A 13597-nucleotide genomic window follows, 5' to 3' on the forward strand; every position below is an offset into this window, starting at 1 on the left:
AAGCCACTAGAATATATCTGGAAGACATTAGGACTTCAATAAATATTTATTGGCTCCATGAATACTGCTTTCAAGTGGAGGGGAGTGATACTTGATTCTAGGTCCCTTGGCCTCTTTCCTTTTTCACATTGTCCCATTCACTCTAACATCCACTCAGAAAACATTATAAAGGTTCAGCTGAGTGGGTCAGATGATAGATTGTATTGATACTTAGTATTGCCCCTGTTGAGAGGAGCTTGTAGTTGGGGTTGAAAATTACATTAGAGTAAAATCATGGGAGGAGGAGAGAGTGACTTACTGGCTGGGAGACTGGACTGTGCTTTTGTGATGAGCCAGTGGGTAAGACTCTAGGGTAAGGGAGTATGAAAGACATCTTGGGGGATGGTAAAGCACTGGTATGACTCAGGAGGGTGACAGAGGTAGAATAAGAAAACTAGGTAGGGACTAGATCAGGTTGAACCCTAGCATACAATGCTAAGGAGTATGAGTTCTTTGAATACTTAGATTCTTTTGCCATTTTCTTAAAAGTGTAGATACTAATGGTTTGGGTTAGATCTGTACTTTAGCTTTTACTTCTTATCTAAAGTCTAGGATGAAAATTCCATGTGGCTACATCCCATCATTTATGAACATAGTATTCCTCCCAGCTACCATCTTTCCTGAGTTCTCTCAATTCTGTCCATATTCACAGCATCCAATTTTACAAGCAGTTATTGGATCACTGTATGCAAAGCACTGGCCAGGAGCTGCTGGAGGTATAGGTTTCATGAAAGTAGGTTTCATGAAACCTGGTTCTTGGCCAGAATAGTTAAGTCTAGTTGATGAATGTGAGAGGATCAGGCCAGATAGTATAGAGCTGACAATTAAATACGGAGAGATATAGTACCTCTTGAGAAGTTTCCACATAGACAATGTGTTTCCTCCAATTTTATCAGGTTTCTCCCAGGTCCTGCTGTTGTCTTTCACTTGGTCTCTCTTCATTACCCTCCCTGGTCACCTAGACTATAAACCCTGAGTCCAGGGACACTGTCAACAGAACCTAACATGGTCTTACACATTGTAGGTAGTCAATGTATATTTGATGAATGATTGACACAAACCTGACAATAGTCTTGAAATCTTCAATTTCTCCTCTGCTTCTAGAATAAAAATCAGACTGCCCCTTTGGTCTTCAAGACCTTCTAGGTTATATCACAGCCAACTTCACTTCCTTTTTCCCCTTTCACTACCTTGAAGGCCAGCTTACCCAGTGATTCATAGTTCTTGCCTGGGGCCACTTGTATTCTCCCACCTCCGTTTCAGGAAATCCTCTTGGCGGCTCCTAATGCTAGGACTCATCCAAGTTTATGGGATCGGTGAGAAGGCATCGGTAGCCAGTTGCTCCCTCCCGCTAAGCCCTCCTAGTCACCCCAATAAACCCCTAGCCCGCCTGGCCGGCCGGCCCCCTTCAAGAACAGGGCTGAATCCTACAACTTCCTCCCAGAGTCCTAGCAGGGCCTGCCGTCAGACGGCGGGTGTTTGTTGGTGGACTGGTCAGAGGGCCGAGGATGGGACCCGTCGGGTGCTGGACGTCAGAAGAAGCAGGGTGCTCCCAAGGTGGACCAGGCCGCAGGCACCAGCCGCGGCGGGCTGGGAGATGCGAGGGAAGGGGTGGGGAGCCGGGCTGGGTGTGCTTCCTGCCCCGGGATCTGGCGGCCCGCCCCTGCCCCCGCCCCTGCGGCCCAGCCGGCGCTGGACGGCCCCTCCTGCCTGGGCTGGTCGCCCAATCAGCAGGCGCCCCCCGCCCGGTCCGCCCCCTCCCCCTCTGGTGACAGAAAGTCGGCCCAGCAGATGAGGAAGTGGCAGGCAGGATAGCCCTGGGGACTGCTCTCTGGCCCTGCTCCCCCCACCCCCCGAGTCCTCCACCGCTGTCCGCCTGGCCCCCACTGGTGAGTCTGGACCTTCCACAGCTCCCCACGTGCCGGCGCCCCCTGCCTGGCAGGCCCGGCTAGCCTTGCCCTGCCCTGCCCTGCCCTACCCAGGCTATGGGCGAGGCTGTTCCTGGGGCGAGTGGGTGGGAGGTCCCAGCTCCTGGGGCCGGGCTTCACCAGCTCCCTCCCTCCCCGCCCCCCCTCCGCCCTGGCCCCCCGTTTGCTCACACCTAGGCCTTTCTCCACCGCCTTTTGGTCTTGACCCTCTCCCTCCCCTCCTCTCTTCCCTTCCCCTTCCCCTTCCTTTGCCGTATCCTTTTCCCTTCCATCCATCTTAAGGGAAGGAAGGAAGGAACCGGCTAAGCTCCCCTGTGAGGGACACACCCAGATTTTCCTCAAGCTTGTGGAGAGGTCCTTCCCAGAGGCCTGGAGTCCCTCCTGACCTCCAGGGTGCCTGTTCGAGTGCGTGGGGGTGAACTTGAGGCTGGTGGTTGAGGGAGATAAGGAGCTCGCATGTGCCAGAGAGGAGCTGTGTGAGAGCACACGCCTAAGGCTTAGGCCCTGCCACAGCATAGGCCACCAACAGAGTCACTGTGCATGAAGAAATGAGGAGTGTCGCCCGCCAAAACATATCCGTGCATGAGGGAGGTGCATATCTGCGTATGGTGTGAGTGGTCAGATGTTCTCTCACCTCCTAGTAGCTCAGCCATGTGTGAGTAACTTCAGCGCGTGGGCCTGAGCCTGAGCCTGAGCCTGAGCCTGAGCCAGTGAGCATATGCTTTTGCACACAGTGCCCTGGGGCTGTGCAGGGTGGTATGTGAGTGCCAGTACCGGTGCAGTCTGGAGCAGGCGTGAGAGTGCATGTCATAGTCCATGGAGGCCTGTTGGGGTGGTGTGTGAGGCAGGGCATTTGTGGCCAGTAGGAGGTGTGTAGGTCGTGTGGATGTGTGCTTAGTCCTTGGAGCTGGGTGCATGTTGTAAGAGTGTGTATGTAGAAGGCAGGGCTTGGAGACTGACCATGGTGGGTGTGCAGAAGGGTGGGATGACCTGCAGGTTTGGGGAATCCCTGTGAGATTTGTGTGTGAGAGGGGCTCACGCAGCCTCTGTTGAATATCAGAATGTGTATGTCTTTATGGAGCACTGTACAAGTTATCCTCTGGATGGAGGAAACTGGGAGCACCTGCTGCCCTGGCTTTTGAGAGATTGCCTGGTCCCTCTGGGACAGTCTTATAGAGTCCCAGACTCTCCTGGGTCTAGGCAGAGGTTTCTGTGTCCCTATGAGCCCTCCCCCGACATTCCTTTGGCCTTTGAGGGGGAGGGGGCCTAGCCCATTGGGATCCCTCCCAGAGGGAGGGGAAGATTCCTGAGACCTCCTCCACTCCCCACCTCCTCACATGCCACTGGCTTCCTTGCCCCTCCCTGGAAAGGAAAGGTTCTTGTACCCATTCTGAAGTAGGACAAACTGAGAATTCATGGCTGGTTTGGGAGAGGATGCTGGGTGTGGATTTTTAGCAATCCTTGGGCCAAGGCTGGGACCAGGGCCAGGAGAAGTTTCTGGAAAACCTAGGACCTTAGCTTATCTAGCTGGTCCAGAATGGTGGGTGGTGAGTTTGGGACTTTACTTGACTTTCCCAATCCTGGTGGTTCCTGCTCCCCTAGGCACTGACCTGTGGCCTGGACCCACCCTCCATCCCATGCCCAATACAGCGGGGGCGGGCAGAGGGCGGGGCTGCTGCCAGATCTAGTCAGACAGGTGGAGCCGCTGGGGCAGGAGTCTCACAAGAGCCAGGCTGCCAGAGAGGAAGGGCTCTGCAAGAGAAGCGAGCCCAGCAAGCCTACGAGGAGAGGGGAGGAGAAGAGAGGCTGGAGGTGAGAGCCCTGGAAGGCAGAGGGGAGACCTAGGGAGAGGAAGAACCACAGACCAGTAAGGTTCTGGAAGGGACTGGGGAGGTGGAATCTTGGCAGGGGAGAGGAGGGACCCTGGGGAGATGAGAAATCCAGAAGGGACTGGACTGGAGGGACCCTGCAGGGGAGGATAGATTGAAAGGGAGAATCCCTGGAGAGAAGAATTTCCTCTATAGCTGGGGAGGTGAGAGACTTTGACAAAGAAGGGTGAAGAGGTTCACTGGTTCATGGGTTCACTGGAGTTGAACTCTCTGTTGGTGAGAAGGGAGGGCTCCAGAAAGGGACCTGGAATTGAGAGGAGGGGAGGCCAGGAAGTAAAACTGTTTGAAGAGGCACTGAGAGGAGAGTAAGGTCTGGAGAGGAGAGGACCAGTGGAATAGCTCTCCCCCAGGCAGGCAGGATGTGTGGGAGCAGATGCCCTCACCAAACTGCCTCCTCTTCCCTCAGACCCCAACAATTCCTTTTACTGTGATTCTGTCCTTTTCTCAATGAGGCATCAGAATTGTTCTGTGTCTTTAGCCTGTTGTCTGGTTCTGTGTCTTATCTTCGTGGGTCAGGTGTGGGATGGGGATACAGACAGGATGTGTGCCTGTCTGACGTCCATCCTCCATCACTCCCTACAGTCCCTAGCCAGGATGGAGGCTATTGTGAACTTGTACCACGAGATGATGAAGTGTGCAGGTGAGATGCTATCCAGCAGCCCTTCCCTCCCTTCATTCCTGGGATCCTGGGATTTAGGGCTTTGTCTTAATGGAGAGTCCCTATGAATCCCTTGACCCTTTGTGACCTGACCTGAAAGGTATAGATCTGGTGAGGTTCCTTTGAACCCGTGACCCTTCCTGATTCCTTGACATTCATTCACAGATCCCCGGGTCCAGGGTTACCCTCTGATGGAGTCCCCCCTGCTAATGACCTCCATCCTCTTGACATACGTGTACTTTGTCCTCTCACTTGGACCTCGCATCATGGCCAACCGGAAGCCCTTTCAACTCCGAGGTTTCATGATTGCCTACAACTTCTCATTGGTGGCACTCTCCCTCTACATTGTCTATGAGGTGGGCCTGGATGTCTAGGCTTTAATTCCTGCCAGCAGGATAAGGGGTGGGCCAGAGGAGCAGAGCATCTCTTCTTTCCAGAGATTCAGACTCATTTCTTCAGCTAGAGATGGGAGGGATTGCTGGGAGAGGGAACTCTGGTGGTCTAATTCACACTCTTCATAGTTCCTGATGTCTGGCTGGCTGAGTACCTACACCTGGCGCTGTGATCCTGTGGATTATTCCAACAGCCCTGAAGCTATTAGGGTAAGTAAATAGGGGCTGGGGTTAGGTTTTAATCAATGACTTGAGCCCATGGCCCAGTCTAGAGAGGCTCTTGAAACAGTGCGGGGGATCCTAAGGCTGCCTTGATTGACTTTTTGCAGATGGTTCGAGTGGCCTGGCTCTTCTTATTCTCCAAGTTCATTGAGCTAATAGACACGGTAAGTAGTTATGAGATGTATGAACCGGGGAGGTGGGAAAGAAAAGCCCCTGGCTCTGAACACCTCCCTGAACTCTTTTTCAGGTGATCTTCATTCTCCGGAAGAAAGATGGGCAGGTGACCTTCTTGCATGTTTTTCATCACTCAGTGCTTCCCTGGAGCTGGTGGTGGGGGGTAAAGATTGCCCCAGGTAAGTATTCAAGACCATTGGAAGAGTGAGCACTGGGAACCAGAGGCTCAACTCTCCTGACCCTGTTTTACTCTCTCCCACAGGTGGAATGGGGTCTTTCCATGCCATGGTAAACTCCTCTGTGCATGTTATCATGTACCTATACTACGGATTATCTGCCCTTGGCCCTGTGGCTCAACCTTACCTTTGGTGGAAAAAACACATGACAGCCATTCAGCTGGTAAGGGGTCTGCTGGCCTATAACCATCTCAACATTCCTAGTCTAGATCCTTTTTGTGTAACCTATCTCACCTTTGACCCTATCCCTCCAGTCCTTACTTAACCCATGCCTTTCTCTGTCCTAGATCCAGTTTGTCCTGGTCTCGCTGCACATCTCCCAGTACTACTTCTTGCCCAGCTGCAACTACCAGTACCCAGTCATTATCCACCTCATCTGGATGTATGGCACCATCTTCTTCATTCTGTTCTCCAATTTCTGGTATCACTCTTATACCAAAGGCAAGCGCCTGCCCCGTGCACCTCAGCAAAATGGAGTTCCCAGTATTGCCAAGGTCAAGGCTAACTGAGAAGTGTGGCCTAGATAGATGCCCACCTAAGTGCCTCAGGACTGCACCTTGGGCAGCATCCTTCAGTGTCCTCCCCACCTACACCTGTGACCAGGGCTCAGGAGGTCAGGACTGAACAGGGGACTGGCCCTGCCCCCTCCCCACAGCTGGTCTACAAGGGCCACTGCTTCCATTCCTCACACTTCTGGCGGACAGCTCCAGGGATGTGGCCTCATTGCCCTCTGGCATTTCAGAGCTGGGGGCTGAAAGGGCTGGACATTTACTTCCCCCTCTCTGCTTTAAACTTGGGAGAGGAACACTCAGGGCTGGCCCCCACCAGGGTCTCATGGCCTTTTTCCTCACACTGAAGAGGTCAGCAATAATCTGTCACTATGGACCCAGGCTCCCTCCCTCAACCCCACACTGAAGCAGGAGCTTCTGGGCCAAAGGTCAGGGTATGTGGGGGGGGGGGGATGCTGGGAATGTAGCCTGTGGAGGCTACTTACTCACTTGTGTCTTAATTAAAGTGACAGAGGAAACCACCAAGGCTTTGTGTGTACATGTGTGAGTGGAACTATAAACAGGAGGTTTCTCACAGGAGAGGAGCCCCTGGGAAGGCTACTGGGACCTAGGTCTTACAAGGAAAAGAAAGGAAGACATGACTTTATTAGAAAAATAAAAAAAACTGAGGTGATAGGTTGGTCTGTCATTAACGGATGCCTTGATGGATGAGGCTGCTTTTAGCTGCACTGGCCTTCTCCCGTTCCCGTCGTCGTGCAGGGTCCAACTCAAAGCAGCGCCACAGCCGCAGGGTCTCATCTGCTGCTGCTGATGCCACTGTGGCCCCATCTGGGCTCATGGTCAGACTCAGGACCCGTGCTGTGTGACCTAGGGCAAATTAAGAGTAATTTATGTGAACACTGACATATACATAGTCCTCTAATTTTGACAGCCCCCTTGAAATGTGTAATACACCATAAGATTAATTAAGATATACAATTCAGTGGTTTTCAGTGTATTCAAAGTTGTGCAACCATTGTAACTATTTAATCTCAAAATATTTTCATCACTCCCATTACCTTCTCCCCTAGGCCCCAATAATCTGTTTTGTCTCTGCATTTACCTGATCTGGATGTTTCATATACATGGAGTCATATAATATGTGGCTTTTTGTCTCTGCCTTATTTCATTTTGCCACCTACCTTTGAGCTCAGCCACTTTGGCCATGGTTGGGTACTTCCAAATAACCAGCTGATTCTGGGCAAAGCCATGGCCTGAGATAAGCTCCTTATAGTGGGGAGACCAGAGGATAGAGCACACCTGAGGAGAGAAGCTGGTGTAGGTATGACATACAGCCAAGGATATTCAAATCAGAACTGAGTCCATTCTAACATAAGGTACCCTGCTAGGTACTACAAACTCACTTGAATGGTCATAGTCCTTAAAAAACCCTTTTAGAGACAATTTTCCATTTTATAGATAATCAGAAAGAAGTTTGATAAATTGCATACAAGTTGTTAGGTGACATAGCCAGAATCTGAACTTAAGCCATCTGGCTCTAGAGTCCATTTCTAGAGTAAAGGCTACATGTTGGGGGAATGAAAGGAGAGGAAGCCAGAGTGGCTGCAAGGAGGCCTACCCTCAAGACCTCAAATATCCTAATGGATTTAGATTGTATGCTGTAGGTGATGGGAAGCCAGTATAGGTTTAAGGAGGACAGTAGAGACCACTCAGACCAGAGAGCAAAAGGACAGCAAAAGGAGGAGATGAAGAATGTTTAGAGGTAGGCATGGTGGTACACAGCTGAATTTCAGCTATTCAGGAAGCTGAGGCAGGAGGATCACAAATTCAAGGTCAGCCTCCACTACTCAGTGGGACCCTGTCTCAAAATAGAAAAGAAGTGGGCAGGGCTGGAGTTGTAGCTCAGTGGTAGAGGCACTTGCCTGGTATGTGTGGTGCCCTCAGCACCACATATAAATAAATAAAAGATCCACTGATAACTAAAAAATAAAATTATAAAAAAGGGTTGGGCGCCTAGTTCAGTGGTAAAGCTCTTTTGGATTCAATCCCTTGTATGGTTAAAAAAAAAAAATGCTTGGAGATCAGTGAGGAAACCTTATTGTGCCTTTCTTGGGAAGGATGAGGCGAAGTGGAGAGGACAGATGTGAATGATATTCTAAGGTAAAACTGATAAGATTCTGGCGATTCTGGTGAGGATAAAAAATTATAGTAGACCTCTCAGACTTCTGAGCACGTTCTGTCATTCTGAAGCAATGTAAGAGGAAGAGGAGGAAGAACACATTTCAGGGAGATGGGACATTAAGGAGGTGGGAGTGCCTAGAGGACATAACAGCCAGAGATAAGTCAGACTGTTATCTGACTTATGGAGCTAATGAATAAGTACTAAGTCAGAAGTTTGGAAATCACTAAGGTATAGAGTTGGTGAAGACATTGGAGTAGACATGGTTGCCTAGGTGGACCACACAGAGTAAATACTTCAGGACAGGCTGGAATACGTAAAAGACTACCTGGGAATGGGCATCTACAGCACTCAGACAGGCTCCAGAGCAGACATTCCAGATGCGAATGTGTCGGTCACTGGTGCCCCCTCCTGTTGCTAGGATATTGGACTGCCAGGGACACCATGCTACAGCCTAGGTGGGATAAAGGCAAGGTCAGTGGGTACTAGAGATAAACAAAAGGCTATCAAGGTTATAAGATGAACCCAATCCAATCTCAACATCCCATCTCCCCTTAATATTCCCCAAGTTATAGCTCTGGAATTGTAGAGACCCAGCCCAGCCCCCATCTCACCTTAACAGCACCTTGATGCTGGGTGAATGTTTGCAGGGGAACCCAGCCACTCTCTCCTGGAGCACTAGGCCACACATTGACCAAGTTGTCATTGCCACCACTAGCCAAATGTCGTCCATCTGGGGCCCAACGCAGTCCACACACTTCCTGGCTGTGGCCACTCAGTGTGGCCACATGGTGGTCTGCTACCCGAACATCATGGTGGTGGATGTGGCCAGAGCGTGAGCCACTGAGGGAAGAATTAAGAAATTCAGGTTCTACGGCAGCCCCAAATGCAAGCCAGAGCTGCTTTAGTTTAGAGGTATTCAGTCAGAGGCATGGGGAGGCAGAAATCAGACTGATTTTGCCAGTCTAGCAAAAACCACTGACCTGGACAGGATATAGCTATTCCAACTTAGGGAGCTCACTCGGGCAGAGTGACTGGTCATGTTTCGAAGTCGTTTCTGCTGTTGTACATCCCATAGCTAGAGAGAGAACACCACTAAGATCAGAAATTGAGGTTTGGCAATAAATATCCTCTAGCTAGACAAGTCCCTGGGGTCTGATGTCAATAGAACTGCAGTGTAGGTACCAGTCTCACCTGCACCTCTGCACTGCTGGTACCTACAGCCAGGTAGTTGCCCTCTTTAATCCAGGCCACAGAGGATACATAGTCTCCAGGCTGCTCCATTTGCAACAACTGCAGGATGTCACCAGAACTTGCACTCCACAAATATACACTGTTGTCCAGTGCCACAGCCAATACATTTCCAGAGCTCCAATCCACAAGGTTTAGGTCTAGCAGAGGCAGAAAGGGAAGAGCATGAAATTCCTTGTTTGCCTGGTCCCCAAGTCCTTTTTTCTCCATTGATGGGCAACAATAAAACTGCACTTACAGTAGTCATTTCGGATTTCAGGAGCATCCAGGATCCGATCTGGCAGGGAAGGAATGTAACGGCAGGTCTTCCGGCTGGAGCCAGGAGTGGCCTTCTGGCTATAGAGTACTTTCAGTCTGTTCTGGTAGCCTGTGGCAACGGAGTGGGTCTAGACCATGGGAAAACTGACACCTCCCTTGCCCTCAGCCTTAGGTGAGAAGAGCAAAGAGCATCTCCCTCAGTCCCTGGGAGTGGACTGACACCAACCTCCAAGAACCAAGAACTTCAGGTCTTACCTTCTGGGGCATTCTGTGGTTTTCCACTGAGTCGGAGGATCTTGGCTTCTTCCACATCAAAACCGTTCAGGTTCAAAGCCCAGGCTTTCTGATGCTCCTAGCATATAAGGGTGATGGTGAGGCAGGGTGGGATCCAGAGGCCACAGTCAGATCCCATGCCTTGCTCCTCTCTGAGAAACATACCTTTTTGGTTGGCGTCTGGCTGTTTTCAGGCTGATTCTCCTTGCTCAGGAGGAAGCTAGCCACCTCCATCTGGGAAGCACTGCGATGGGGGATATAGCGGTCACCGCCAGGTTTGCTAGGGGTGGTCTGAACCTTGGAATTAGATTTGCCTGGGGCCGGGAAAGAAAAGCCATACAGTCTGACCAGGTTCCTGAAGGAAACACGAAGCCTTCTCTGGGCCATCCCCTCTCCTTCCTAGTGTCCCGTCGCATGCCACTAACCAGGAGTTCGGCCTGGGGTCCTGCCAGCGCTGTGGGATCGGTTGGCTGCCCGCATGGGCGAGGGGGCCGGCCCCGCTGCTTCTTTGGCTTTGCGCTGCCAGCGCGCGAGGGGTGCATTGGGGATGGGTGCGTCCAGCTGAAGCAGGGAGTGCAGGTCGCTCTCGAACACGAACTGCGCCATGGGAGCGCCCGGAAGGGAAAGGGGTCCTGAGAGTTTGTGCCCACTGTGAGCCCTGGAAGAAGAGGCGACCAGGCTCAGGGAAGGCTTGAGGCTCCTTCGTTCCCTCGGCTGCAGCCCCTCCCGGCCTAGCAGCTCCCCCACCCCCCGGCGAATCCCTCGGTTCGGCCCAGCAGCCCCTCACCGTGCGTTCCGGAGCAGGTTCCAATCCCGGACCGGCTTCTGCACTACTGAGCAGTACCTCTTAAACTCTCCGCTCCGAGAGCTCATTGGCTCCTTCAAAACCCAACCGTCGCAACCGTTGTTCTCGCCCATTGGCCTCTATGGCATAGAGGGCGGGTCTTCCGGTACAAGACAGGTCTCACGAGAGTGCAGTAAAGGAGCGTGATTTGAATGAAGGGTGGGAGAGAGGTCTGAAGCCGGTGTCCCTGGGAGAAGGAGTCTGAAAGTGGTAGGGGCAGGCGCGGCGCGCGTAGGGCGGGGCCTGCGTTGCTTCCGCGTTCCCGAGTCGCTTCCATTCATTCTTCAGGGTTCCCTCACCCGCTGCGGGGATCGGCCTCTTGCGCTTGAGGGTCAGAGATCCCGAGGAAGTGCTCACGTAACGCCTACCAGTGGATCATATTTATGGTACCTACTCGCAGAACTCGGTGGAATGACCCGAAGCACTTGAGCCCTTCAGAGAAGGGAAAGGCGAGCCTGCGGGTAGCCGACAAACAGGGGTGGGGACAGGAAGAAGACCGGAGCTAGTTAGGGTGCTACCCGCTAGCCAGGAACCCTGCTAGGAGGAACACGTGTGTTTGTTTTATTTTGCTTCTCGTTTTACAGACAAGGAAAATGACGCTGAAAGAGAAGTGAATGGAAAATAAGTTTAGACTGCCCTATGGGAGACACTGTTGCTTACTCTCTGGGGCTTTAGAGGTGTCAAGAACAATAGAGATTCTATCTTGTGCTTGTGCACCCTTCTTATGGGCAACACATTCATATTTTATAGATAAGGAAAACAAGGCCCAGGGAAGGAATTTGCCCAAGGTTATTCAAAGAAGTTGGTAGGAATCCAAGTTCAGTTCAATCTAATGCTCTAATGATGACTTGAATGAATTATGTCATTATAATTCACGCTGTCACTCAGAAGTGAAGCAGCAGTAATAGAAATAATGGGCACCATTTATTAACTGTCTGCTAACTACTATGTTAAAGCAGTTACATTCATTTTTTAGTTAAATCCTTGAACCCACAAGACAAATATTTGCATTTCACAGAAAAAAGAAACTGGGTCAGAATGAGGTTAGAAACTTGAGCAAAGGCACACAACCAGTATTAAGTAGTGGAGCCAGGATTCAAAGTATTGAAGTAACTTCTGCAATCCTAACAATATGTTATACTGTTTAGGAACGGCTGACAAGTCAGGTTTTCAGTCATTAGCCAGAGATCAACCCTGATGATGACAGAGAAAAAACTATGGCTGTTAGTCCAAACTTAATATTGTTATCTTCAACTTTGAAGAATTCATTTTTTCTGTTTCCAATTCACTTGGAAAACAAGAGGGTTAATGTCTTAGGGTTATAAGTGGGGAGTTCCTGAACCCCAAAAAACTTAGAAAAGGCAGTCTAGTGTCAGGCTTAAGTGTTAAGCTAAGGAGTTTGGTTATTATCTATCAGGTACTGTGAAGCCATTGGGGCTTTTTTTCTATATTTTCCAAACAAAACATATCTGAGGTGGAAAACTGGCCAAAAATTGCAACTTCTGGACTCAGGATAATTAAAGAAGAAGGATGAGAATACAACCTCGGGGAATCTGTACATTTCAAAGTAAAGGCATGAAGGAGGTTATATGGACATGGATCTCACGGTGGGAGGGCTGGAATGTGATAGAAAGTGGTCAAACTGAATGATGACAGTAGAGGTCAACTCTGACCATGGAGAAATAAATCACTGGTGACTTTGGAGAGGACATGATCAGAAAAGTGGTGCTGGAGACCTATTTAAAAGGGGTTGTGCAGGGTTCGGTGGCCCATGCCTGTAATTCCAGTGGCTTGGAAGGCTGAGGCAGGAGGATAATGAGTTCAAAGCCAGCCTCAGCAAAAGTGAGGCACTAAGGAACTTAGTGAGACCCTGTCTCTAAATAAAATACAAAATAGGGCTGGAGATGTGGCCCAGTGGTTGAGTGCCCCTGGTACCAAAAAAATAAAAACTTTAAAAAAGGGTTGCAGCCAGGCATGGTGGTGCACACTGCTAATCCCAGTGACTCAGAAAGTGGAGGCAAGAAGATTGCAAGTTGAAGGCCAGCTTCAGCAACTAACTAAGACCCTGTTTCAAAGTAAATAAATAAATAAATAAAAACCGGGGTTGGGGTTGTGGCTCGGTGGTAGAGTGCTCACTTAAAGAAGATGGGGCACTGGGTTTGATCCTCAGCGTCACATAAAAATAAAGGCATTGTGTCCACCTACAACTAAAATAATAAAATAAATTTTAAAAATAAAATGAAAACTGGAGATGAAGCTCAGTGGTAAAGCACCCCTGGGTTTAATCCCCAGTATCAAAATAAACAAAAGGGGTTGCAGAAAGAATGGGATAGGGAGAATGTGGTGTGGAGCCTGCAATCATGGGCTACTTCTGTAGCCCAGCCTCTGATCTCTGTAAGTTTGCTAGGACTACTGTAACAAATTATAAACTGGGCCCCTTAAATGAGAAAAATCTGTCTCACAGTTCTGGGGACTAGAAGTAACAGGTCAAAATGTCAGTAGGTTTAGTTCTTTCTGAGGCTGTGAGGAAGAATCTGTTCTATTCCTCTCCCCTAGCTTCTGGGGTTTCCTGGCAATACTTATAGAAGTATTCCCCAGATCTCTGCCTTCATCTCCACTTGGCTTTCTTCCTGTGTTGATTGATCTATGTCCAAATTTCCCTTTGTATAAGAGTACCATTCATATTGGATTAGGGCCTAGGACCTCATCTTAACTAATTTTTTATGCAATAACCCTATTTCCAAA

At 50.0% G+C, this 13597-nt stretch overlaps 2 protein-coding genes across 3 annotated transcripts; one reads left to right on the plus strand and one right to left on the minus strand.

The window, feature by feature from the left end:
- The first annotated feature begins 1748 nt into the window (after positions 1 to 1748).
- Positions 1749 to 6572, plus strand: Elovl1 (ELOVL fatty acid elongase 1). Of its 2 annotated transcripts, XM_076862860.2 has the most exons (8): positions 1749 to 1928; positions 4439 to 4496; positions 4680 to 4870; positions 5036 to 5116; positions 5236 to 5292; positions 5376 to 5481; positions 5565 to 5701; positions 5826 to 6572. In XM_076862860.2, the coding sequence occupies exons 2-8, from the start codon at positions 4451 to 4453 to the stop codon at positions 6045 to 6047; spliced, it is 840 nt and encodes a 279-aa protein (XP_076718975.1). In that variant the 5' UTR covers positions 1749 to 1928; positions 4439 to 4450; the 3' UTR covers positions 6048 to 6572. The 2 variants fall into 2 exon arrangements, with proteins under 2 accessions (XP_076718975.1, XP_076718976.1); XM_076862861.2 differs by lacking the exon at positions 4680 to 4870 and having other exon boundaries at positions 1751 to 1928.
- A 161-nt stretch (positions 6573 to 6733) lies between these two features.
- On the minus strand, positions 6734 to 10818 carry Cdc20 (cell division cycle 20). The gene is made up of 11 exons (XM_076862862.1): positions 10796 to 10818; positions 10434 to 10666; positions 10174 to 10322; positions 9991 to 10087; positions 9716 to 9844; positions 9421 to 9617; positions 9210 to 9304; positions 8841 to 9069; positions 8555 to 8680; positions 7229 to 7346; positions 6734 to 6914 (listed from the first exon to the last, which is right to left on the minus strand). Exons 2-11 carry the CDS (start codon positions 10612 to 10614, stop codon positions 6736 to 6738), a joined length of 1500 nt encoding a protein of 499 aa, XP_076718977.1. The 5' UTR covers positions 10615 to 10666; positions 10796 to 10818; the 3' UTR covers positions 6734 to 6735.
- Positions 10819 to 13597: the final 2779 nt, after the last annotated feature.

This window comes from Callospermophilus lateralis, chromosome 7 (genome assembly GCF_048772815.1).
Source record: "Callospermophilus lateralis isolate mCalLat2 chromosome 7, mCalLat2.hap1, whole genome shotgun sequence".
NCBI classification, from domain to species: Eukaryota; Metazoa; Chordata; class Mammalia; order Rodentia; family Sciuridae; genus Callospermophilus; species Callospermophilus lateralis.